The sequence below is a fragment of the Erinaceus europaeus genome, chromosome 4 (assembly GCF_950295315.1).
Source record: "Erinaceus europaeus chromosome 4, mEriEur2.1, whole genome shotgun sequence".
Classification (NCBI taxonomy): Eukaryota; Metazoa; Chordata; class Mammalia; order Eulipotyphla; family Erinaceidae; genus Erinaceus; species Erinaceus europaeus.
This window is the reverse complement of record NC_080165.1, coordinates 45,255,994-45,282,741: the sequence shown is the minus strand read 5'-3', so window position 1 is coordinate 45,282,741 and position 26,748 is coordinate 45,255,994. Positions and strand designations below refer to the sequence as shown.

General features: G+C 38.1%; 1 protein-coding gene across 8 annotated transcripts in view; it reads right to left on the bottom strand.

The window, feature by feature from the left end:
• Positions 1 to 26,748, bottom strand: part of KIF13A (kinesin family member 13A) — a 255,765-nt gene that overhangs the window by 135,685 nt on the left and 93,332 nt on the right. For all 8 annotated transcript variants that reach the window (XM_060189313.1, XM_060189316.1, XM_060189315.1 and 5 more), the window contains exons 3-4: positions 25,200 to 25,212; positions 3,641 to 3,701 (exon numbers count right to left, since the gene is read on the bottom strand). In XM_060189313.1, the coding sequence (XP_060045296.1) occupies positions 3,641 to 3,701; positions 25,200 to 25,212 (74 nt within the window). The remainder of the gene's footprint in view (positions 1 to 3,640; positions 3,702 to 25,199; positions 25,213 to 26,748) is intronic.

Below are 26,748 nucleotides of genomic sequence, written 5' to 3'. Positions count from 1 at the left end.
TTACTAGATCATAAACACTATTTCTAGCCTTGTGAGGGTTCTAAATAGAAAGTCCTAAAAAGACACCATGAAGTTCGTAATGAAATAGTGTCTACTTAAGATTTAGATAACCTCCTCAACTACTTCCTATTATACTTCCCTCACTCACTCCCAAGCTATCCTTATCAAAGCAAGGACTGCAAAAGCTGAATAAGGGCAAGAGACTGGCATACTTTAACAATGACTCTTTAGTCACTATCAGACCACCCCATCAGCTGGGAACTTAGTCAAGGAGTCCTGAGATTCCCAAACAGACATGATGGGCCTAGACCTCAAAAAAATTCCTCTCTCCATTGTTATTGGTCATCTCTATCAGTAACAACAAAACAGACCCCTTTGTGGGCCCCCATAGGAACCTGCCCTCAACATGGATCAACAATGGTAGAGAATGTTCCATCCTCTGAAGGGAAGCTGGACAACAGACTCTATGCTTCACCTGAGGAAGATGGGTCCTGATTTTCCTACAGATGACCACAGAATGTGAGCTCAGATGTACAGGGATGCAGAGGTCACATAGGCCCCAGACCAAATCAAATTGATTGGGGTTTATAGTCAACAATATTTATACACCTTTCCCATATTTGGGAGCCACTCTCTTCCCTGATGGAGTTTTCTGGTCCTTTTTCCAGCCATGATATCATCTCCCCAGACAATAACTTGGATCCACCTGCATATCAGATTTCAGGATTGGGGGGTAAAACAAACAAACAAACAAATAAACAAAAAACTAGTATAGTCATGGGCCCTTTGGAATTCAAGTAAAATAGGCCTTCTAGCTATCTACAAAACAGAGACCCTCCCCCCACAACTCTTCATCTGCACTATTCCAGCCTTTAGGTCCATGATTGGTCAAAAACTTCTTTGGCTTTACATGTTAACTTTCTTTTCAGTCACCAGGTTCTTCCAGATGCTAGCAGGATGCCAACCAGACTTCCCTGGACAGACAACCCCACCGATGTGTCCTGGAGTGCTGATTCCCCAGAACCCCACCCCACTAGGGAAAGAAAGAGGCAGGCTAGGAGTATGGATCAACCTGTCGATGCCCATGTTCAGAGGGGAAGCAATTACAGAAGTCAGACCTTCCACTTTCTGCATCCCACAATGACCTTGGGTCCATACTCCCAGAGGGATAAAGAATAGGAAAGCTATCAGGAGAGGGGATGGGATACGGAGTTCTGGTGGTGGGAATTGTGTGGAGTTGTACCCCTCTTATCCTATGGTTTTGTCAATGTTTCCTTTTTATAAATAAAATGAAATTAAATAAAATTAAAAATTAAAGCTCAATTAAAGTTATCTATCTCAAAATGTGTGCTATTGTACTCTTCTAACATACTCTTCTGCTTTCCAACTTTGTTTTTAATTTGCTAGAAAAAACTTACTGGGCTGTACACACAGTAGGACTTTCATGAATACTTATGGAATTATACTGAGACTTTTGGGTTTCCTCAGTTATAAGATGAAGGCCCAGTAACACTGAATCTATGCCACAGAATGGGTGATAAGAAGTCATGGAGCAGAGGGTAGAAGGCAGACTGATGATTTACAATAAAGGATCTTAAATACAGTCCAATTGGTATAGAGTTTATCTGTAAATGATGAGATATCCTTGAAAATATTTCAGAATTACATGAGAGGAGCCCTAGTTCAGAAAGATATGTCTAACTAAAAGGAAATCTGAAAAACATCAACTGAACAAATATTGGGTTGTGTATAATTACAGCATATGTCCCCATTTGTTTCTGTGACAGTAGGAAATGTTTTGCTTCTGTTGTTTATTTAAATCCAAGAATTCATATGCAGGTCCAAAATAAACACAGGGATAACAGTCTGGGCAGATTGTTTCAGATTCTGTAGAATTTATTATATATTGTCCCTAAGGGTCAATAATAAGACAAATTAATTAAAGCCAGCATTAAAAACTACTCCTTTACTTTAATAAAATACATTGCTGAAGTTGCAAGAATGATGTTTGAAAAGAAAAGCTAATTTACCAATGTAACTAACTGAACAAATTTTCAGAGTTAAAGATTGCCAATTTTTTAAAAAAAACAAACATACACATTAAATAACAACTCAACAATTTTGCTTTCTGTGGTACAGAAAAGGCTATTAAATAAAAGCCCTACAAGTAAGTAACTTCCTTTTGTCTTCTGATTTTTTTAAGACCAACATCCTCTCTATAGTCACTTCACTTAAAAAAAAAATTAAATGGGTAAGTCACTCAGCTGATACTCTCCTAAGTAGAAATAAAGAAAAACTCCTCATGAGGACTAATCCTTCTCTTGAATATGGGAATATCTCACTCTCAGGCAGAAGTTGAAAAACAAGATCAGAAAAGAAAACACAAGTAGAACCTGAACTAGAATTGGCATATTGCATCAAAGTAAAAGACTCTGGGGTGGGTGGGTGGGGAGAATACAGATCCAAGAAGGATGACACAGGATCTAGTGGAGGTTGTATTGTTATATGGAAAACTGGGAAATGTTATGCATGTACAAACTATTGTATTTACTGTTGAATGTAAAACATTAATTCCCCAATAAAGAAATTTAAAAGAAAGACTAATCCTTCTCTTTTGTGTCTCATGTGCTAAAGTCATTGTGGCTAAATCCATGAAGGACGGTAATTTATGTACGATCACAAATAATAAATGTAGCTGTCTTTTGTGTTTGATAGAACAAGAATAAAATACTTTGGCGTCTCCGGGGAGATAGCATAATGGTCATGCAAAAAGACTTTCATGGCCAAACCACCAAAGGAATAAAACATTTCAAGGAAGAAACACTAGAAAATGTGGGGCTTGGGTAGGCTGATTGGTGGTGCACCTGGAAAGCACACATTACAGTGTGCAAGGACCCAGGTTCAAGCCTCCAATCCCCACCGGCAGGGGAGAAGACTCATGAGTGGTGTAACAGTGCTGCAGATGCATATCTCTCTCTCTCAAGATATACATATCCCTTTACTCTCTCAATTTCTCTCTGTCTCTATATAGACTAAATAAAGAAATTTTTTAAAAGGAAGGAAGGAAGGAAGGAAGGAAGGAAGGAAGGAAGGAAGGAAGGAAGGATGGATAGATACGGAGCTTATAAGCAATGTTTCCCTGAGGGATGTATTTTAGAGCTGTCACCACTGAATACTTTGAAGATTCAAGACACGAGTGGATCTTGGAAAACACCACCATGACCTGCCCTTTTCTTATATAAATGGAGTATTCTCTGATAGTGACAACAGAAGTCATCATTATTAGAATCTCTTCTCCAGGTGATAATCATAATAGATACCATTTATAGATTGAGGAAGTTCCTAACACCTTTCTCTTTGGAATGCCTCTGAAGATTCTAACAACCCCTTTACAGGTATAGAACCTAAAGCTTAAAGAAGTTCACAAGATAAATAAATAAATAATTATCCATAGCGTCTCAGCAAGTAAGTGGCAGAGTCAGATCTTGAAATCGAGTCTTCAAAGCCCACATGTTAGAACTAGAAAGAATAAGTGAGATTTTATGAAAAACACAGAATTCCAGAATAATTAAAGAAAACTGATGCAACGGAATAAGAGGCTAGATGCCCAACCATCAAATGTGGAGGGAATGCAACTTACCAGCATATTTTGTAGTATTAGATTCATCCATGGACCAAAAGCAATAATCAAAGGCAAATACCTGAATGAAAGAACAAAATATTAAACTTAAATTTTTTTACGAGTAAATCAGACAGGAAAGAATTAATTGATGAGGATGAAGATGGGATGTGAGGATGATTTGGCTGCAACATCTGTCACCCTATCGATCTCCAGGGTTGATCTGACTGATCTGACTGGCTAGGTGGGTGCCCCCTTCCTCCCTCACTGCTCCATGTGCGTCCCCCTGTTAGAACCTCCAAAACAACTTCCCAAGATGAAGATGTGTATTGTCTGATAAAACAAACAAACAAACAAAACAACAACAACAACAACCAGCTTTGGTACTTTACTTACTGTGGAATTTCTTTTAAATTAATTGACAGCTATCTTCATTAGAATCAAGTTTTATACAAAAATACTATTTTTCAGAAATCAAACACCCACCTAGCTTAATTTTCTTAATGAAAAATTGGAAGAAAACAAAGACTTTCTAGTTTATAGTTATAGCATCTACTGAAAACTTCCAATTTGATATCCTATAGCATCTCAAGTAACACTAAAGTGATCAACTTTAATTTAAACTATTTCTTCCCCAAACCTAGATATAGTCCAGATCCCCTGAGATACAGCATATGTTCACACATGCCCATAAACCAGGGGAGAATATACACCTGAAAGCAGAAGTACACAAGAGTCTGCAGGGAGTACCCCGCCCCCCAACACTTCATCTGCACTATTCCAGCCTTTAGGTCCATAACTGTTCAACAATTTGTTTGGCTGTGTATGTTAACTCTTTCCAGCCACCAGGATCCAGATGCCAGCATGATGCCGGCCAGGTTTCCCTGGACTGACAACCCTACCAATGTGTCCTGGAGCTCCGCTTACCCAGAGACCCATCCTACTAGGGAAAGAGAGAGGCAGACTGGGAGTATGGATCAACCAGTCAATGCCCATGTTCAGTGGGGAAACAATTACAGAAGCCAGACCTCCCACCTTCTACAACCCACAATGACCCTGGGTCCATACTCCCAGAGAGATAGAGAATGGGAAAGCTATCAGGGGAGGGGATGGGATATGGAGATCGGGTTGTGGGAATTGTGTGGAGCTGTACCCCTCTTATCCTACAGTTTTGTTAATGTCTCCTTTCTTACATAAATAATAAAAAATAAAAAGTAAATTTAAACCATTTCCTTTTTACTTTCCATGATGCTGCCATTTCTAGCACAGCTAAAGCTCTAAACTCTCCACATTCCCATGGTGGACTCCACTGCTTCTATTTCAGCATGCAATCTTGGTCCAACTGCTGCTGATTAAGAATTTACTCTAGCATGCATTAATTTTCTGTGTTACTATAGCCTATGATGTACCAGGAGTGGCCAATGATTCCACCAAAAGGACTGTTGTTTAATCATTAGTTTCCAGGTATATGATCACTTATCACATTCTCTCCATTATTATCAAATGCACAGGACAAGGTTCTCCAAAGTGTTATCTCTAAGTAACAGTAGTTTTATGAGACAAATCATGACAAGAGATTAAACCAAGTTGGGAATAGCGTTCACTTTGCCTTGTGGAGATCCTCAATGCAATTCTCATTGCTAAATACTTTGAAAAGTATTCTAGCAAAGAAACTGGTTTTTAAAGGTATAAATACAGCATTTTAAGAGAATACAGTGTGCTTATTTCCCGGGTGTGTTTTATTTTGTCACCAGATCTCTGTAATTATAACCCCATAATCATAATAAACATATTAAATTACTTAACATTTTAATTATCCAATTGATCTTGGAGAGGTAATACTTCCTAAGCAACATTTATGAGGAAACCTTGAAAGTATGGTTTCTTTTGTTTTTTTATATATTTTTTATTATTATCTTTACTTATTGGATAGAAACAGCCAGAAATTGAGAGGAAAGAGGGTGATAGAGAGGGAGAGAGACAGAGAGACACCTGCAAACTTGCTTCACCGCTTGCAAAGCTTTCCCCCTACAGGTGAGGACTGGGGGCTTGAACCTGAGTCCTTGTGCACTGTAACATGTGTGCTCAACCTGGTGCACCACCACCCGGACCCCGGTTTCTTTTCTTTTTTAAAAAGTTATTTTTCTTTTCTTTTTTTTATTATCTTTATTTATTGGATAAGAACAGCTAGAAATCAAGAGGGTAGGAAGTGATAGGGAGAGAGAAAGAGAGACACCTGTAGCACTACTTCACCACTAACAAAGCTTTCCCCCTGCAGGTGGAACTGGGGACTTGAACTAGGGTCCTTGTGCAGTGTAACATGTGCACTTAACCAGGTGCACCACCATCTGGCCCTGAAAGTTTGGTTTCTATGGTTTCTTAGTATACCCTTAGCCACTGTGACTCAGATGACTCCGTTTTAGATATAAGAGCCCCTTAGCCTAATTAGCTATCCAACTTCCTCATATTTTCAGATGACTTTATTAATACCTCAGAATTATCAAGCAGAATTTCACTTCTGTCCATGTCCCCTCCCCCTTTTTTTCCTCTCCAGGGTTATTTCTGGGGTTCAGTGCCAGCACTACAAATCCACTGATCCTGGCAACCATTTTTTTCCCTGTTTTATTGGGTAGGAGAGAGAGGAGGGGAGATAGAGAGATAGACACCTCCAGAGACGTCAGGCATAGAATGTCAACCTTTTACCCTCATTACTCGGGTGAGACCTTTCCTTTCATAGTATTCTCTAATTCCATTCCAGGTGGTTCACTTCCTAACAAAGTCCCAAAACCTAGATATAGACCAAGTCCTGTGAGATAGAGCATATGTTCACGTGTATCCATAAATTAGGTAAAAATATATACCTGAAAGCAAACATACACAATAGTCAGTGTATAGTTCATAATGAAATAGTGTCTACTTAGACTTAGATAAACCTCCTCACCTACTTCCTATTATACTTGACTCACTCACTCCAAAGCTAACCTTATCAAAGCAAGGACTGCAAAAGCTGAATAAGGGTAAGAGACTGGCATACTTTAACAATGACTCTTTAGTCACTATCAGGCCACCCCATCAGCTGGGGCCCTAATCGAGGAGTCCTGAGATTCCCAAACAGACATAATAGGCCTAGACCTTGAATAAATCCCTCTCTCCATTGGTACTGGTCATTTCTCTCAGAAACAACACAACAGACCCCTTTGTGGCCCCCCATATGACCTTGCCCTCAACTTGGATCAACAATGGTAGAAACTGTTCCATCCTCCAAAGGGAGTTTGGATAACATATTTTATCTACCATCTGAGGGCGTCTACCATATTGGGGCAGCTTGGAATGTTCCTACTCATGACCACAGAATGTGAGCTCAGATGTACAGGGATGCAGAGATCACATAGGCTCCTAAGCTGAATATGGGCCCCAGATCACATCAAATTGATTAACAGTCAACAATATTTATACTCCTTTCGCATATTAGGGAGCTACTCTTTTCTCTGATCGAGCTTTCTGGTCCTTTTACCAGCCATGTCATCATCTACCCAGACAATAATTTGGATCCACCTGCATATCAAATTTCACGCACAGGGGAAAAAAGAAAAAGAAAAAAAAAAAACTAGTATAGTCACAGTACCTTTGGAATATAACTAAAATACGCCTACTATCTATCTACAAAATGGAGCGCCCCCCCCCCAACTCTTAATCTGCAGTATTCCAGCCTTTAGCTCCATGATTGCTCAACAATTTGTTTGGTTTTGCATGTTAGCTCTCTTTTCAACCTCCAGGTTCCAGATGCTACCATGATGCCTACCAGACTTCCCTAGACAGACAACCCCATCAATGTGTCCTGGAGCTCCACTTCCCCAAAGCCCTGCCCCACTAGGGGAAGAGAGAAACAGGCTGGGAGTATGGATCGACCTGTCAATGTCCATGTTCAGCCAGGAAGCAATTACAGAAGCCAGACCTTCAACCTTCTATATCCCACACTGACCTTGGGTCCATACTCCCAGAGGGATAAAGAATAGGAAAGTTGGGAGTCGGGCGGTGGCGCAGTGGGTTAAGCGCACGTGGCGCAAAGCGCAGGGACCAGCGTAAGGATCGTTTCGAGACCCCGGCTCCCCACCTGCAGGGGAGTCACTTCACGGGCGGTGAAGCAGGTCTGCAGGTGTCTATCTTTCTCTCCCCCCTCTCTGTCTTCCCCTCCTCTCTCCATTTCTCTAAGTCCTATCCAACAACAAAGCAACGTCAACAATGGCAATAATAACCGCAACGAGGCTGCAACAACTAGGGCAACAAAAAGGGGAAAAAATAGCCTCCAGGAGTGGTGGATTCATGGTGCAGGCACCGAGCCCAGCAATAACCCTGGAGGAAAAAAAATAGGAAAGCTATCAGGGTAGGGGATGGGATACAGAGTTCTGGTGGTGTGAACTGTGTGGAGTTGTACCCCTCTTATCCTATGGTTTAGTCAATGTTTCCTTTTCATAAATAAAAAAATTAAAAAAAAAGACACCTGCAGAGCTGCTTCACTGCTTGTGAAGTAGCCCCCCTGCAGGTGGGGAGCCAGCTCGAACTGGGATCCTTAATGCTAGTCCTTGTGCTTGGTGCACCACAGGCTGACCCACTCCATGTTCTCTTTATTCCCATCCGTCAAAGTGCTTCATATTCCTCAAAGGACTCCTCTGTGTTCTTTTCACCCACAATGGATCCCTTGGTCACCTCCAAAGATATTAACTTTCATTTTTCTGGAATCTTGTAACACTTTTGTTTAATTCTTTTTTGTTTGGTGGCAACTTATCCTAATTATTCTGTTTTTTGCTAATGCATACAATTTGTGTGTATGGTGTATCTTTTAGATAAGAGATAGAGAATGGGGAGTCGGGCTGTAGCGCAGCGGGTTAAGCGCAGGTGGCGCAAAGCACAAGGACCGGCATAAGGATCCCAGTTCGAACCCCGGCTCCCCACCTGCAGGGGAGTCGCTTCACAGGCGGTGAAGCAGGTCTGCAGGTGTCTATCTTTCTCTCCTCCTCTCTCCATTTCTGTCTTCCCCTCCTCTCTCCATTTTTCTCTGTCCTATCCAACAATGACAACAACAATAATAACTACAACAATAAAACAACAAGGGCAACAAAAGGGAATAAATAAAATAAATATAAAAATAAAATAAAATAAAGAAAAAAAGAGAGAGATAGAGAGTGAAAGAGAACACAGCACCAAAGCTTTCTTCAATGAGAGGGGGGCATGGATAGAATCTGGGTTGCACACATACAAAGCAGCATACTATCCTGGTGAATTATTTCACCAGCCCTGTGTGTTTTATCTTTACAGGTTGACTAAGTTCTTTGAAAGCAGGAACCATGCCTACTTCATAGCCGCATCCTACAGTGTTCGTAGCAGTTGTTTTTAAGTTACTTATTGAATGATTAGTGGCAATGAAAGCAACCATTTTCTACATCATTGTTATGCTGTGAATAGCTTGAACACTACATATTCTTTAATGCTTTTAAAATGGACACAGGTATATATAATACACATACATCAATGTCAAATCCAAATTTACTTCTGTTACTTATACAAACATTCACTCAGTTTTATATTAACCGAAGTTAAAATGAACTCTAAGAAACAACAGTTTTAGCCAACAGAATGTGGAACACTTACTACACTCTAGGACTCTACCAATGATTTGAGAGACCACACAGGTATAATCCAGTTAATCTCCTGTCTGCCTGTATCTTGACAGGACTGCATTTCAGCACTTTTATGATAACAATTTGTCTTGTTTTAAAACATTTCTAAGGTTCCAGGTGGTAGTGCACCTGGTTGAGCACACATGTTACAGTGCGCAAGGACCCAGGTTCAAGCCCCTGGTCCCCACCTGTAGGGGGGAAACTTCATAAGTGGTGAAGCAGGGCTCCAGGTATCTCTTTATCTTTCTCCCTCTCTAACTCCTCTTCCCCTCTTGATTTCTGGCTGTCTCTTATCAAATAAATAACAATTAAAAAATAAAAAAAACAACTTCCAGCTAAAAGGAGATTCGATACCTTTTTTTTTGAAAAATAAATAAATGTAAAAAAATTATCTTATTTTTTAAAATTTCTTTATTGGGGAATTAATGTTTTACATTCAACAGTAAATACAATAGTTTGTACATGCTTAACATTCCCCAATTTCCCATATAACAATAAAACCCCCACTAGGACCTCTGTCATCCTTCTTGGACCTGTATTCTCCCCACCCACCCATCCCCACCCCAGAGTCTTTTACTTTGGTGCGATACGCCAATTCCAATTCAGGTTCTACTTGTGTTTTCTTTTCTGATCTTGTTTTTCAACTTCTGCCTGAGAGTGAGATCATCCCATATTCATCCTTCTGTTTCTGACTTATTTCACTTAACAAGAATTTTTCAAGTTCTATCCAAGATCGGCTGAAAACGGTGAAGTCACCATTTTTTACAGCTGAGTAGTATTCCATTGTGTATATATACCACAACTTGCTCAGCCACTCATCTGTTGGTGGACACCTGGGTTGCTTCCAGGTTTTGGCTATTACAAATTGTGCTGCCAAGAACATATGTGTACACAGATCTTTTTGGATGGATATGTTGGATTCCTTAGGATATATCCCCAGGAGAGGAATTGCAGGATCATAGGGTAGGTCCATTTCTAGCCTTCTGAGAGTTCTCCAGACTGTTCTTCACAGAAGTTGGACCAATTGACATTCCCACCAGCAGTGTAGGAGGGTTCTTTTGACCCCACACCCTTTCCAGCATTTGCTGCTGTTACCTTTTCTGATGTATGACATTCTCACAGGAGTGAAGTGGTATCTCATTGTTGTCTTGATTTGCATTTCTCTGACAATCAGAGACTTGGAGCATTTTTTCATGTGTTTCTCGGCCTTTTGGATCTCTTCTGTGGTGAATATTCTATCCAAGTCCTCCCCCATTTTTGGATGGGATTATTTGTTGTCTCGTTGTTGAATCTGGCAAGCTCTTTATATATGTTGGTTATTAAACTCTTGTCTGATATATGGCATGTAAAGATCTTCTCCCATTCTGTGAGGGGTCTCTTGGTTTGGGCAGTGGTTTCTTTTGCTGTGTAGAAGCTTTTTAATTTGATGTAGTCCCATAGGTTTATACTTGCCTTAGTCTTCTTTATAATTGGATTCGTTTAATTGAAAATGTCTTTAAAAAAATTTATGCGGAAAAGAGTTCTGCCAATATTTTCCTCTAAGTATCTGACAGTTTGTGGTCTAATATCCAAGTCCTTGATCCACTTGGAATTTACTTTGGTATTTGGTGAAATACAGTGGTTCAGTTTCATTCTTCTGCATGTTTCAACCCACTGTTTCCAACACCATTTGTTGAAGAGACTCTGCTTTCCCCATTTAATAGTCTGGGCCCCTTTGTCAAAGATTAGATGTCCATAGGTGTGGGGGCTCCATACCTTTCTTTAATTGCATCTTGGGATATTTGATTTTAATTCTCAGGACATTTTTCCTTTCCCTTTGACTTAAATTAACTTTCCTTACTTTAATGGTCAATTTTTCAATTTCTAAGTATTTTTATTGTCATTACCTACCATCTCAGTATATTTCTCTTTGTAATAACTAGTGAGAAAATTTATTTAATTTTACATATTAATTTTTATATAGCCATTATTCATTTGCTACTTTGCATACAAAATTAGAAAGTTAGAAATTTACATTCACAATAATGCTACTTGAGGTAAAATAGAAACTAACTCAAAATTTGAGGATCTATATTTTAGAAGCAATTACTATAAGTTCTGTGCCAACTTCCATTTCTTTTTTTTTTATTTATTTAAGAAAGGATAAATTAACAAAAGGATAAATTAACAAAACCATAGGGTACGAGGGTAGGTCTTTTTTTTTAAAGATTTTTTTAATACTTATTTCTTTATTTCCCTTTTGTTTCCCTTGTTGCTTTTATTGTTGTTGATGTTGTTATTGTTGGACAGGACAGAGATAAACAAAGAGAGGAGGGGAAGACAGAGAGGGGGAGAGAAAGACACCTGCAGACCTGCTTCACCACCTGTGAAGTAACTCCCCTGCAGGTGGCCAATTTCCATTTCTAACAACCAAACTTTAATAGTTGTATTCATAAAAGTCAAGGTAAAAAAATAGTGATTTTAAGCATTTATCCCTTAAAAGTTTAGACAAGTGTTAAAAACCCTATAAAGGAGAAAGAAAAGAAAGAAAAAAACAAAACCAACTCCACAAGTAGTGGTAAATACTTGTCAAAAACCAAGTTCTCCCTGAAGTGAATTACGCTGCAAAGTTTAAAGCTTTTCATCACAGGAACTTTATTTATTCCCTTATTATTATTTCTGTGGCACATGAGTTGGAAGCCAGGCCTCATACATGTGAAACATGTACTCTACCACAGAAGTACATCCATGGCTTTCAACCATAGACATTTGAAAATGCCTGTTCTTTAAGTAGTTATAGAATACAGAATATTTGCTATACATTACCAGTACAAAAGCTGAAACCCATAAATATAAGAGACTTCCCTAAAATTCAAAGCACGTGAACAGAAAATTCTTGTTACAATGTTTTCTTTTAATGGAGCTCATAACTGATCCTCCTATGGAATTCTACAACAGTATGTAGCCTCTGTAGTACTAGCTCATATGTAGTCTTCCTCCTCCTCCTTTTCCTCCAACCTCTTCCTCCATCCCTTCTTTTTTGTTGTCACCAGGGTTATGGCTGGGGCTAAGTGCCTGCAATGATGAACTCACAACACTTGGCAACTATTTATTCCTTTTGTTGATAGAAACTGAAAGGGAATTGAAAGATAAAGGAGAAACCAGGAGGTGGTGCACTTGGTTGAGCGCACATGGTACAATGTGCAAGGACCCAGGTTCGAGCCCCTGGTCCTCACCTGCAGGGGTAAGCGTTGCAAGTAGTAAAGCAGGTCTGCAGGTGTCTCTCTATCTCTATCTCTATCTCCCCCTTCCCTCTTGATTTCTGATGGTCTCTATCCCACAAATAAACAGAGATAATAAAAAATGTTTTTAAAAAAGAAAAGAATGGTAAAGAAGAGAAAGAGACACCTGTAGTACGGCTTCAGTTTGTGAAGCCACCCCACCCCAGGTAGGGACTAGGGGCTTGCACCTGGGTTCTTCCACATGCATGTGCTCAGCTGGGTGCACTACCACTCAACCTTTGCGGCCCTATTACATGCCTCAGTTCTTCTTTGTGGATCTTCACCAAATTGGTGAATTCTTTGGGATCAAAGATTATGTACAAGTAACCTTAGAGTTCCTTATGCAGTGTCAATAAGCAAACATAATATCAGAAGAAGGAGAAAAAATGCAGAAAAGAATGAAGAATGGAGACAAGAACTGTTAGGAATCAGTAAACATTCAAGCTGTAAGATGTAATTTTAGATGCTTCCTTACTTTCAGATATAGGTTTTGAGTAATCTGATCTTTTCAAAAAAAAATTATTAGGAGCCAGGTGCTGGCATACCTGGTTAAGTGCACCTACCACCATGCACAGAGGCCCAGGTTCAAGCCCTTGGTCCCCACTTACAGGGGGGAAAGCTTCAAAAGTGATGAAGCAGTGCTGCGGGCATCTCTCTGTCTCTGTCTCTTCCTCTCTCCTTCCCTCTCAGTTTCTCTCTCTGCTATCAAATAAAGTTTAAAAATGCATTTTTATTTATTATTTTGTTGGACAGAGACAGAGAAATTGAGAAGGAAAGGGGAGATGGGGGAAAAAAAAGAGATTTAATTTTTTTTTCCTTTTTTCTTCCTTAACCAGAGCATTGCTCCACTCTGGCTCATTGTGGTGCTGTGGTGCGGGAGCTTGAATCTGGGACTTTGGAGCCTCAGGCATGAAAGTCTGTTTGCATAACCATTATTATGTTATCTACCCCTGTTCCCGTAAAAGAGGCTTTTATAGTATTACTTCATTGTTCATGAAGTTTCCCCCCACACGTGGGGACTAAGGGCTTGAACCTGTGTCTCTGCACATAATAAAGTATGCACTTAACCATGTGGGCCACTATCTGGCCTGTGGGTAACCTTATTCTTTCAATGGTCAAACACAAACCTAGTTACTAGATGAGGATTAGGGTCTCATCATTATTGGTTTAGGTAGATAAACAAGAATGGCACCACATATATATAACTGTAGTTTGCACTGAAATTTAATAATTAAATAATAATTTGTTGCTATAACAGTTATTTGCTATGACTATTACTAAAATAGTTTTAAAAGTATTTGAAACTATCTCTTTCTATTAGATAATCTGATCATTTCTCTTGCTATCTTGACAGCTTTATAAACACACCAAATTGTTAACATTATCATTTAATCACAAAAGGTTGCAATAAAAGGGGCATGATTTTTTTTCTTAGACTCACATAAGCTTAGATTTTTCAATACAAAATCTGTTGACATTTCAAAAAAGATAACAAAACCATTTTCTTGAGTTACACCTTAAAAACTACTTCCAGGGAGTCGTGTGGTAGCACAGAGAGTTCAGCGCACGTGGCACAAAGCGCAAGGACTGGCATAAGGATCCCAGTCCAAGCCCCCAGCTCCCCACATGCTGGGGTGAAGCAGGTCTGCAGGTGTCTATCTTTCTCTCCCCCTCTCTCTTCCCCTCCTCTCTCCATTTCTCTCTGTCCTATCTAACAATGACAACATCAATAACAACAACAATAATAACTACAACAATAATAAAAAACAACAAGGCAACAAAAGGGAAAATAAATAAACATTAAAAAAAAGTACTTCCAATAAAAAAATTTGTTTTCCAAAATCAGTATATCATATTAAAGATGTATGGTAGAATTCTAACTATATTAGAATTCTTAAATATTTCACCTATTCATTATGAAATCACTGGTATCTTAAAATTGTGGGGAATTAATTTACACACACACACAACTGAGTAAAAAGATCAATTAATTTATTATTATTATTTTTTTAACCAGGGTAATGCTCAGGTCTGCTTTATAGTGGTGTAGGGGATTGAACCTGGGACTATGGAGCCTCAGGCATAAGAGTCTGCATTAGATAAATCAATTTTGAAAGCCAAATGTAAATTTCATATTTTACCAATGCCAGCCAACATGTGAGAACATTTTTAATAAAGGTATCCAAGAACTTTCAATTAGAGTAAAAGCCAAAAGTCCAGATCCTCTCCAGTTGTTTTCAAACTCTGAAAGCCATTGTCTTCTTTCAGTAAAACTTTGCCCCACCTTCTCAGAATCCCACTCCTTCTTCTTAGTTAGCAACTTGTAAAACTCATACCAGCATTTAATTCCCTGCAGCTGGATGCACACATCTGCTTAACCTTCATCACTCTCTAAAAATGCTAATTTTGCATCTTTGTGAACCACTGAACATCTAGTAAACTTACCACAAGCTGTTTTTAATAAGGCAAATGTGTTGAGTGATATATATTCTGAGGCACAGGAATTTTAGGACTTAATGATCAGGACATAACATAATTAACCGCCAGGCTTATCTAAAAATTGTATCTATGAAGGCACTTTGAGCAACATTTACTTTATAAGTAAAAGAAATGTGAGAGAATGTCTACTTAATTTCTTGAAGAGCCAGAAAGCATCTGTCTTTAAGAAATGTGAACTATAATCATTCCACTAATCTCTAAAAACAAATGTGGGGGCACTTTAACATTCTTTTTTCTCTCATTCATACTTCTTTATTGCATGTTTTCACAAATTTATTCTACATCTGTAAAATGTTTAACCCAGAAAGCAACAAACAGACAAGTATCTAAGTGCTGTCCTCCTCTGTGGAACTCAAATGTTTATCAGTCATTTTCTTAAATCCTCTACTTGCTTATAGTTTAGCTAAAACGACAAAGATAAAACTATTATTGGGAAGCACAGTTTTCCCAAAGATATTTTAATACCTCTCATACTCCCTTCTACAGGCAAAAAGTTCTTAACCAAATATATGTCTAAAGATAATCCAGTTTCACACAGAAAAATGTTTCTGAATGTACATGTTGGATTTTGTGTCTGTGTGTGAAGTCAAAGTCCACTTTCTCTGTAAATGTCTCCTTTTCAGAACCATCTCAAATGTTGTTACTCTACAATACTTTTCTGAAAGATACTCATTAATACTCTGAATTTCATACCTGTCTAACAAGATGAGAAAGAGAGAGACTGAGCACACACGAGAAGTAGGAAAGCTGGAAAGTAGAAATGAGGAAAGGGAGGGAAAAGAAGGAGAAATGCCTTTGGTTCACATTACTAATTCACAGAAGATGAGATTTTTGTTTTCCTAATTTTTAATAAAATTACATAATTTCTGTGTATGTACTGGTATATGTATTTAAAGAGAACCAGAACACTGCATTGATATGCTGCCTGAGATTGAACCTAGGGTTTACTGAATTGATCCAAAGCTGTTGATTTTTAATATATTTGAAAATGGGAACTAATTCTCCTAAGTCCTATACCCACATTGTGCCAATAAAAGAGCATAGATACAGCTTCTATTTATCACTTATGTAAACCAGTGGTGCATAATTTCAAATATGCTTCATTGGTTTCTGGGAAGCAGGTATGCGCTTGTCACAAAATGTACAATTTTTGCATCTACTATGCTCCAATTACCTCCATAAAACAAAACAAAACAAAACAAAAAAACCCTAGGCATATAATAACGTCTCTGAAAGCACTTTCAAAAGGCAATTTGTTTTCAAATATAGAATATTCAACAAAGCAGGTAAGCTGTGAATATGTAAGCATGCCCCACATGACTGTATTATCTCTAATGAAAGATTGTTTAAAAAGAAATTAAATTCAAAAGGAAATCAATAAATCCAGGTTGAATTTGATTCATTCTAACATTACCTCCAGAAACAATCTCTGGACCTGCTTTAGAATTTCCAGATCAATTCTCATCTGTTTCTCACCCACTGTTTGACCAAGCCTGGCATAATACAGAGAGTAGGAAATTATGCCTCCTCAAAGGTCTGAAGTCACCACAGATTAAAGGACCTGGGGTGGCTGAGTGGTGGGGTGGTGGTTCAAACATTTATTGTACGGCTGGGAATGACCAAGGCCCAAAGTCAGAGGTGAGGGTATTCATGAGACTTTACCTCGTCTACCAGACTTTCATCTTTCACTGTTCTTGATATGCAGATAGAACAATGTCAAAAGACAGGAGATGGATCTCTTTCACCGAGCCTACCTCCCCACTTCCCCATCCTCTGTAATTTAGGATATTTGACATGCTGTCAGCTATATCTTTAGGCATATGTGGTTACACATACACAGTTTCCACAGAGCGGGAACATTTGCCTCTGAACACAGCCAGGAAGGAGGAAAAGAGGGAGAGGTTGGAGTTGTAGAAATTCAAAATGAAAACATGTGGTATTGGACTTTTGAGGATGTTTGTTTTGTAGGAATTAAGCATGATTTGGAATGGCAGAAGTACAGTAGATTATTAATGCTACTTCAAACTAGTTGCTGTTTTCTCTATAAAGGTCACTGCATGCTCTTGCCTATTACTTTATGATCTGGGGATCCTCTAGGAGAAGGAATATAATTCTTGATCCTACTGACTTCAGCCTTGGTTGTTATGGCTTGCTTTGGCCAAATCAATGTGGACTGCTCCCCCCCCCCAAAAAAAAAATGTATGCCAATGTAAAACATTAATTTCCCAATAAAGAAATTTTTAAAAAAATGTATGCCAGTTCAGATCAACAATTTTAAGAGGACACAATGTGGTTATCTTTCTTTTCCTCTCTGCCATAATGACAGCAAATCACAGGAACTATTTCTTCAGAATGGAGCCAAGACTGAAGTCACATGTGCAGTTTCAACTGATCTTACCTGCCACAGAACAATACAGAAACAAACCTCGTCGTCTCAAGTCACTGAACATTTAATACTGTTAGTACTATGACACCTTGCATAAATTGAGTGACACGTAACATACTCCAGCCCATGTTGTCAGCTTACATCAGTTCTGATGAGTCACTTTCCTAAACAGAATGGTAATGATTCTTCACAGGATAACAGATTAACATCAGAACCCCAAATTTGTTACCTACCTCCTTTTCTAGTAGTTTAATAATCAGCTTTCTTTCATGTACTTTACACACCTGGCAGAGTGTGTACTTCCTAAATAAGGCATATTTGACTCTGCAGGAAGTGCCTTCCCCCCACCCCCTTCACGTCCATTATGGACACAGAACTTCTTATCCTTTTGGACTTTTGTGAGTGACAAGAGTATATTGTGTTCCGGTAAATCCCTTGAAATGATAGGAAACTCTTTTGTTGTAATGAGGTCACACTGGGGGAGGCCTTAGAGAGGCTGGGGGCCAGTTGTCAGAAAGACCAAGTCTTGGTCAGAAACACAGGATTTCTACTATTTCTTCCATCATATAGGAAAGGGAGAAGAGATCAGGAATGAGTTAATAATCTATTGTACATTAAAACTATTACATGACAAGGTTCAGGGGGTTGATGAGCACATTCACACCAGAAAGTTGACACCCTAATTCCATAGGGACCATCCTGTGACCTTCATGTCTTTCCTTTGTAGTAAACCTAAGTAGATCTTCCTCAATTTTTGAAGCAATATTATCAAATTACCAAAACCAAGAAGATATTGAAAACTCTGATTTATAGCAAAGACAATAGACGAGTGGAAAGTAAAGGCCCACTACTCTCCATTAGTATCTGAGGTAAGGACAGTCTTCTGGGACTGAGGTCAGTGGGCCCTGCACTAACTCTGAGTAGTTATGAACTGAACTGACAAGCTAGATACTTAGTTGGTGTCCAAAAAGAACTGGAGAATTGCTCCCACACAGCTGGTGTCAGAAGTGTGTGACTAGAGAAATGGTTCTCCTCTAACATAAAATATTTTATTTTTCTGTTCCTCCCATACATCTTGTTTTCTAGCCTATATTTCTGTGCTTCTCATACTAGAAAGCCCTCCTTCAAGTCCCACTTTTAGCTCCAAAGCTTTTCTACCTCTCAACTCATAAAGCATGAATAATGAATATTTATCATAATCTATTTTTCATTAGAGTGCTGTATGTTTAATCTTTCACCACACTGTGCATTCTAGAGAGCAGGAATCATGAGTTTTTAGTACACAAAACCTTTATTCAATATTTCTCTGTTCTTAGTATATGTCAAACCAATGACTTTGAAGTGGGTAAGTAAAAGCAATTCCTAGGGAAAATGTCTATCAGGAAAAGTCAAGCTGCCTTTGACTTCATGCAGGGGTCACATTCATGGGGCCAGATACAAAGGGAGAAAAGTAAGGAATGGCAGTAAGGCTGCTGTATTTAAATGGCTAAAGAAACCAGAAAAAGCCCTAGGATGAATAATGAAAAGATCTTCCATACTCAGTCATGAATTTGGCTTGAAATAACAATCTACAGTAGAAACATGAGTCGTATAAATAATTTAAAATATTTATGTAGCTATCTTATTAAAAAATAAAGAGAAAAAACTTTGTGCAGCACTTGGGGACTCAGACATGTACCATTTCACCACTCCGAGGATGAACTGTTTTCATTCAGACAGAGGAAGAAAGAAAGAGAAACCACAGCACCAGAGTTTCCCACAGATTTATGTGGTGCTGGGGCTTGAAATGGGACCATTCACAGCGAGGCACATGCCTAACACGTTAACCTGTCTCTTCAAATTTTAATATATCTAATATAACCCAATAAATCCCTATATATTCGTTTTTAGACCATTTCCCCCATTGTTTGGTGTGTATTTTAAAATTCTTTTTAATTTGAATTTTTTCAGTTTGTTTGTTTTGGATAGAGATAGACAGAAATTGAGATGGAAGGAGGAGACAAATGGGAAGAGAGAGACACCTGTAACACTGCTTCACCACTTATGAAGCCTTCCCACTTCAGATGGTCAGGACCAAGGGCCTAAACCTGGATCCTTGCACACTGTAATGTCTGCACTCAACCAAGTGCACCATCACAAGGCCCCTGGTGTGTATTTTTAATTTATAACATATCTCAATTCAGAGTAGCCCATCACATATCCAAAAGTTACACAAGGTTACATTGCTACAGTATAGCACATCACAGGTCAAGAAGTCATCACAGCTGAAGTCAACACTTAAGGCTTCAGGAGTTTATAAAGGTGAAGTAGTAAAGGCAACATAAAATGATGAGAATTGGGTCATAAAACAAGACTGAGTAAAACTTTATTTTAGAGGCCAGGCAGTTGTGTACCTAGTTGAGCACATATAATGAGCAAGGACCAGGGTTCAAGCCCCCAGTCTCCACCTGCAACAGAAACGCGTCGCAAGCACTGAAGCACTGCAGGTGTCTCTCTGTGTCTCTCCCTTTCTATCTACCCCTTCCCTCTGGATTTCTCTCTACCTCTAACCAGTAAACAAGCAAACAAACAAAATATTTTTTAAAAAGAAATAAAACTTTACTTTAGATGGCTTAAGCTATACCTGGTAAGATTGCCCCCTTTTATCTGAGAAATTTTTCTAGAGCCATGTTTTTGATATATAGACATACTTCTCTAAAGGATACCGCCTTTGAATAAATAATAACGCTATTATAAGTGCTTTGCTTCTGTTCACAATTTGGTTGACAAACTTATATAAATAGAAGAATTAAACTTGAAGTTCAATAATTTTAACCTAGTAAATGAAGACAAAGTGAATTTAATTAATAAGATTAAATTGTTTAAACTACATACTGGCTTGTGAGATGTTAAGCACAACAATCTTAAGTAAGACATGAGTAAATTGAATAAAAATGGACAGGATCCTAAACAATGTTATTTTTCACATATTCTTCCTTTCTCACTTGTTTCTCCATCTCTGTCTTACAAACCCCCCCAAAACAGAAAACAGATTTACAACCATGTGGTGTAACAGAAAGCATACTAGGCTCTTACCAGACAAGCAAACAGAAGGCTTAGGAGAGGACTCATGCTCTCCTAATGGATATTTGCCAAATCTTTCTCCTCAGTATCATTCTCCCTGATCTTAAGAGGTTTGACTGATCTGAGTTCAGGCATTTTTTCCAGTTCATAGTACTTATTTGACAAATGGAAAGTTCTCAATAAATACGGTTGGGGGAGATGAAGAAAGGAGAAAGAATCATTTATCTTTCCCTGTGTGTTCAGCTTGGCTCCTAAGGAAGATAAGGTACTTGTGCCAGATAAAACAAAAACATGCAAGTGAAGGGTCAGAGAAGGTGTCAGATATGACAAAAGCATGAAAGTAAAGGACATTCTGGGAAAGCATGAACTGGGCTTCTGAAAGCAAAGCTACTCTGACTGAGGTCACCTCCCTGTTCTCTACCAGCAGAGCATGTATAATAGCATCATTAGTAATTCCCTGCACACATGTACCTTCTCCCTCTGTAGCACTTCCTGCCAAAATTGAATGTTTATAAGGAGGTGGCTAAAAAAACAATTTCTCCCTTAAATCTATTTGCAACACCTTTAAGATAAAAAAAAAAAAAAAAAAAAACCAAAACTACAGTGATGCTGATTAAAACAAAGACATATCTACTTAACTCTAAAAATTAGGGGACAAAGTCTCCTTACACAATATAATATGCAGTGATCAAAAGATTTAAGGGTATGCACTGATCTACAATGAAATAAGTGTTTCTCTGTTGAAGAGTACACATTTACAAAATCTTCACACCAAAAAAAGAAATATATGTCATATGTATATATATATGTACATATATATACCAAGTATATAGTGATTCACAAATATAATTTCAATATCACAATACTATATACAAACTTTCAAATTTTTTAAAGTCAACAGAAAAATATCTTCAACACTTCCTTATCCTAACACCATACTAGAAAATAACTGTTAAGAACAAAATAAATCTAGTTTACAGAGGACAGGTGTGAGTATCCTTAGTTCCTGTATCCCAACAACATCGCAAAGAGCACCTGGCCTCTCTTTAATTTTCTCTGGTTCTTTCTCCTTTTTCCATCCCCCAAGTAGTGTGAGTCCTGAGAGATAAGCTCTATTCACTCACATTTTCTATTCTACTTAATTAATCCTTTCTTCCTTAACAAAACAGATACCCCTTGCTTCATCTGCTATCTCATCCTTGTAAGAATTAACCTGATCTTTCTAGGACAGAGACTAAAAACCTCTACAACTAAGTAGGCATCTGTATCAGATGCTTTCCCATCATTAATAATTCAATTCATTCCAAAGCTGAACTCATCAATTTTTTCGTGCACCAAACCAGCTTTTGCTTTAATCCCTGGCTTTGCAGTCACTCAGTTTGAAACTCCAGTATCATTTCTGATTCTTTTGCTATGTTGTCTTCCATATGCTATCAGCAGCATCCATGTCCTGAATATTTTGTTACGATATTTTGATACTCTTCTACTTCCTCTTCTCTAGTCTCATGCACCACTGCTCCACGGCAAGGCCTTTGGACCTCTTTTCTGGCACATTTTATCAAATACTATATTCAGCCTTATCAAATACCATATTCAACTAAATCCAGTTGTTCTCTTGTCAACAACCTTATTTTTATTATTATCTTTATTTACTTATTAGATAGAGACAACCAGAAATCGAGAGGGGAGGGTTGGATAGAGAGGAAGAGAGACAAAGACACCTGGAGCACTGCTTCACCACTCGTGAAGCTTTCCCCCAGCAGGTGGGGACCGGGGACTTGAACTTGGGTGGGTCCTTGTGCATTGTAACATGTGCGCTCAACCAGGTGCGCCACCACCCGGCCCCAACAACCTTCTAAAAAGGAGCTTCAACTAGACTACTTCTTTACTTAAAATAAGCAAAAGAGTAGCCCAGGAGGTAGTACAGTAGTAGAAGTCTGAACTTGTAAGCATGAGTGTGATCCCCCGTACTGCATATGCCATAGTGCTGCTCTGGTCTCTCTCTCTCCCCACTTCTCTCTAAATTAAAAAATATATATCCCCAACCCTACCTTAGGTTGGGTCTAATCCACATAGTAAGTCCCAAAACTAAGTTTACTAAGGACTCTACCTCTAGTTGATCCTGAACTACACCAGTAGCTTTTTGTCTCTCAAGACTTCCTATCACCCTGTAAGACTGTCAGGGTCTTGGGGCCCTGCACTGCCTTTAAGTTATTTTATATGAATGCCACACGCCCAAACACCAGGCTCATTTCTCTAAATTTCCATCTTCCCTTAGATTTTAGTTTGCTATTTCCTGACTAAATAGGTATACCTGCAGTGTTTTTAGCATATGTTTGTAATGTTTTGTCCAGCCCTAGCTGTCTCCTGTGGGAAAAATGATGCTAATCACCAAATTTGTCATTTCTGTTTAAGGAAGTGACAATAAGGCTCTCTGTCATATGAATTTCATAAATTCTTACCTTTTGTAACCTTTAACACAACTGATCTGGCATTCTGTTGTATATATGTTTCTTACTCTATCCCAATTGGAATTCGAGGATAAGATATGATTCATGAACTACTTGTTCTCTGTCCAGAATAATTATTTTCTTGAGGGCCAGGTGGTGGCTCAGCTGTTTAAGCACACACATCACAGTGTGCAAGGACCCAGGTTCAAGCCCCTGGTCCCCACCTGCGGGGGGTGAAGTTTCACAAGTGGTGAAGCAGGACTGCAGGAATCTCTCTGTCTCTCTATCTCCCCATCCATTCTCATTTTCTCTCTGTCTCTGTTCAGTAATCAATAAAGGGATTAATAATAATAAAATGACTATCCTGTAATAAAAAAGCAGTCTTCTCTGATTTATCAAAAACAAATTGCTAATTGTCCATGTCAGAAATCTCACTGTGTCAACCAAAAATTTTCATTTCATATAATCATCATTAAAATTGCTTTCCTTTTTCCATTTTTCCCATTTTTTATAGTGTCTGGAAGGAAAAGTCTGCCTCTATTTAGTTTCCCTTTTCCACTCTACTATGTTTATCTGATAGCCAGAGAGATATTTCACTTTCTAAATTTACATATATGTACATATAAATGTGGTGGCTTCACATTAATTTTCTCTTAAAAATTTTATGATACATCTCTGAAATTTTTTTGTTATTGGGGAAATGTTTCATAAGACAGTTCTTGCGGCAGGGGTATAATTTTGTATCTCCGCGGCAAGTGTGTCAGCACAGCTCACCGCCAAAGTGCAATATCCCTTCCACTATATTTAAGACTATAAGCCCGTCATTAATTGCTCAGAGAGAATCTATTAAAGCCCATATTTGGCCAGAATATCACTGCCTAAGTTTCTATAACATTTTATATTTCTCTTCCTTAACAGACCACACACACATATATAGTTTTAATATCTTTCTTTCTGTAGTTGAAATCTTTCAGTGAAAAGACATCTAACCTGACTTTAATAAACAAAGTATAAAAGTTATCATTACAGTATATTTCCACACTTTAAAAGGTAAACTACCTTTTTCTTCAGAACTCCAGAGGTAAATTAGCTTTATCTAGTCTGGATTCTTTACCCTCATCCAATAATACATCTTATATTCCAAGCTTATAATGTGTGTGGCATAACTTGTCTTGATCCCATTTCAGAATCTAAATGTTTAACCATCGTTGTTTAGGGGTTAGCAAAATTTCTCCTTCTTTTGGCACTAAGAGTCCCCTTTAATATTCAATAAAATACTTGCAAGGTAATAAAATCAGTTTTCAATTATCCTAGACTTGGTCATTTAGATTGCCATTTCTCATATTTTTTTCTCCCCATACTCTCTAACTTTTGATTTTTCAATGGTGAACATGCTATCAAAGTCTGACCCGAGCACAGGAGACAACTTCAATTAGTAGATTTTATAATTGGCTAAAAAGTCCCATGCAACATAAAGAACTGGTAAAACGCTGAAATTGTATCTTACAAATTTGAAGAATATTTTTAACAATATTAGTTATTCTGAGTAGGGCATGGAGGTAAGTTTGCCTTATCCATAGAGTAGAGTAGGATAGGGCATTTCATCTCTGTTGAATCTCATTTCATCACCAATAAAACAAAAACAGTAAGCTGAGAGGTTGTCTCTGAGAATCAGAGCACACATGTATAGATGTGCTTGATAAATACATTCTGATTTTATATCATTGCCAACATTAATTGTTCATGGTCTAAGTTTTACATTAGAAAGCTAAGTTTTGGGGGTCTGGCGGTAGCGCAGCGGGGTAAGTGCACGTGCGCAAAGCGCAAGGACCAGCATAAGGACCCCGGTTCGAGGCCCCGGCTCCCCACCTGCAGGGGAGTTGCCTCACAGGCGGTGAAGCAGGTCTGCAGGTATCTATCTTTCTCTCCCCCTCTCTGTTTTCCCCTCCTCTCTCCATTTCTCTCTGTCCTATCCAACAACGAATGACATCAACAACAATAATAACCACAACAAGGCTACAAAATCAAGGGCAACAAAAGTGGAAAAAAAAAAAAAGGCCTCCAGGAGCAGTGGATTCATGATGCAGGCACTGAACCCCAGCAATAACCCTGGAGGCAAAAAAAAAAAAGCTAAGTTTTCTTCTCAAGAAGAGAGGTATTTCACATGGGTCACTATTATGGATAAAGTCCTATATTTTTGCACATTTAGTCAGTATGCATGTCAAATTCTAAATCTGTGCTTACCTTAGAAGGTTTCCTTAATGATGAACACATTTTAGCAGCAGAAGTACAAAGTGGTCACCATGGCAGCCATGTCAGAGGAAATCAATGAAAGAGAAAAAACACAAGGGAAACTCAACATTGTAATAACATGATCTGAAAGATATTCTACTTCAACAATTTTAACACAAATTTAGTTAACTGCCTAAATTACAAATCCTTATATTTGATCAAAAACATACTAGGACATAACACATTCCTTTCCTGGCTTAAAAAGATGAATCGAGTCATTCAGAGATTGATATAAAAATCAGAGATTGTTTAATGATGCATAAAAAATTAACACAAAAGAGCACCAAAATAAAAATTCTACAATTATACTGCATGTGATCAAATACTTTAAGATCAATCTGATACCAAGATATCTAAATATACTATTTTTTCTTTTCTTTTTTAAAATTTCTTTATGGGTGATTAATGGCTTACAGTTGACAATGAAATACAACAGTTTGTACAAGGCATAACATCTCCACATACCAATACAACCCCTACTAGGTCCTCCTATGCCATCACTATATTTTATTTTATAAATACACAAATTTACATAGAATTGGTTCGTTTTAAGAGTCATGATTTCAGGTTGTATACATACTTCAACCCTAAATAAAAATTTATGAGCGAGCTACATATTCCCTATATCACCAGTCATATGTGTACCTTCTAAAAAGAATCCATTTTTTTTGCATGCTCATAATTCATTGGTGGCTGAAATTATACCTGGAGACAACTGAGGGGAAAAATATTTTTCAACGTAACAAGCCACTAGGTTTACTTGTTTCTAAAATTTTTTACGTTGTGTGCAGAATTAATGAGCTGAGTGATCATTTTTGTTGTATGTGATCCTATGATAGTTCCAGGTTTCCTGAAAATGTCTACTGATTTTTTTAAAGGTTAAACATTTATTAACATTTATTTATTTATTTATTTATTTATTTATTGCTAGAGCATTAGTCAACTTGGGTTTTGGTAGTGCAGGTGATTGAACCTGGGACCTCAGGTATGAAAGTCAGTTGCAGTACATATGGTGCTATTTTCCTGGTTCCTAAAGTGATTATTCCTAACCTCCAATATCATCAGTCACAAACTACAATTTTTGTTGCGCAGAAATGAAATTTTTCTCAAGAATTTGATCTTTCTTCAAAAGGAGTAGAATCATGAGGATAAGAAAGTGGATTTCCCAGAGTAGAGAGCATGGAAGTAAGAAGATAGAAGCAAAAACAGGATAATGCCTTTTCTCCCTCATTGGATCTAACAATCCTAAGAGTTCAGAGGATCCCAAAGAAAACTAACAGGCTCAACAAGAAGGAAAGAATGTCTATGGGTTTCAAAAGTCAAGTAGACATTGTAAATTTTTAAGTCCAGGGGGAGGGGAGGTGGAGAATCATGATATTCCTAGTGATTAAGGTGGACGCCATCTTCTTGGCATTCCATGGATTGATGAAAGAAAATAAGCCCTTATGCCATTGTCTCAAAGAATTAAATAAAAATTTAGAATGTAGTCTTTATCTTCAGG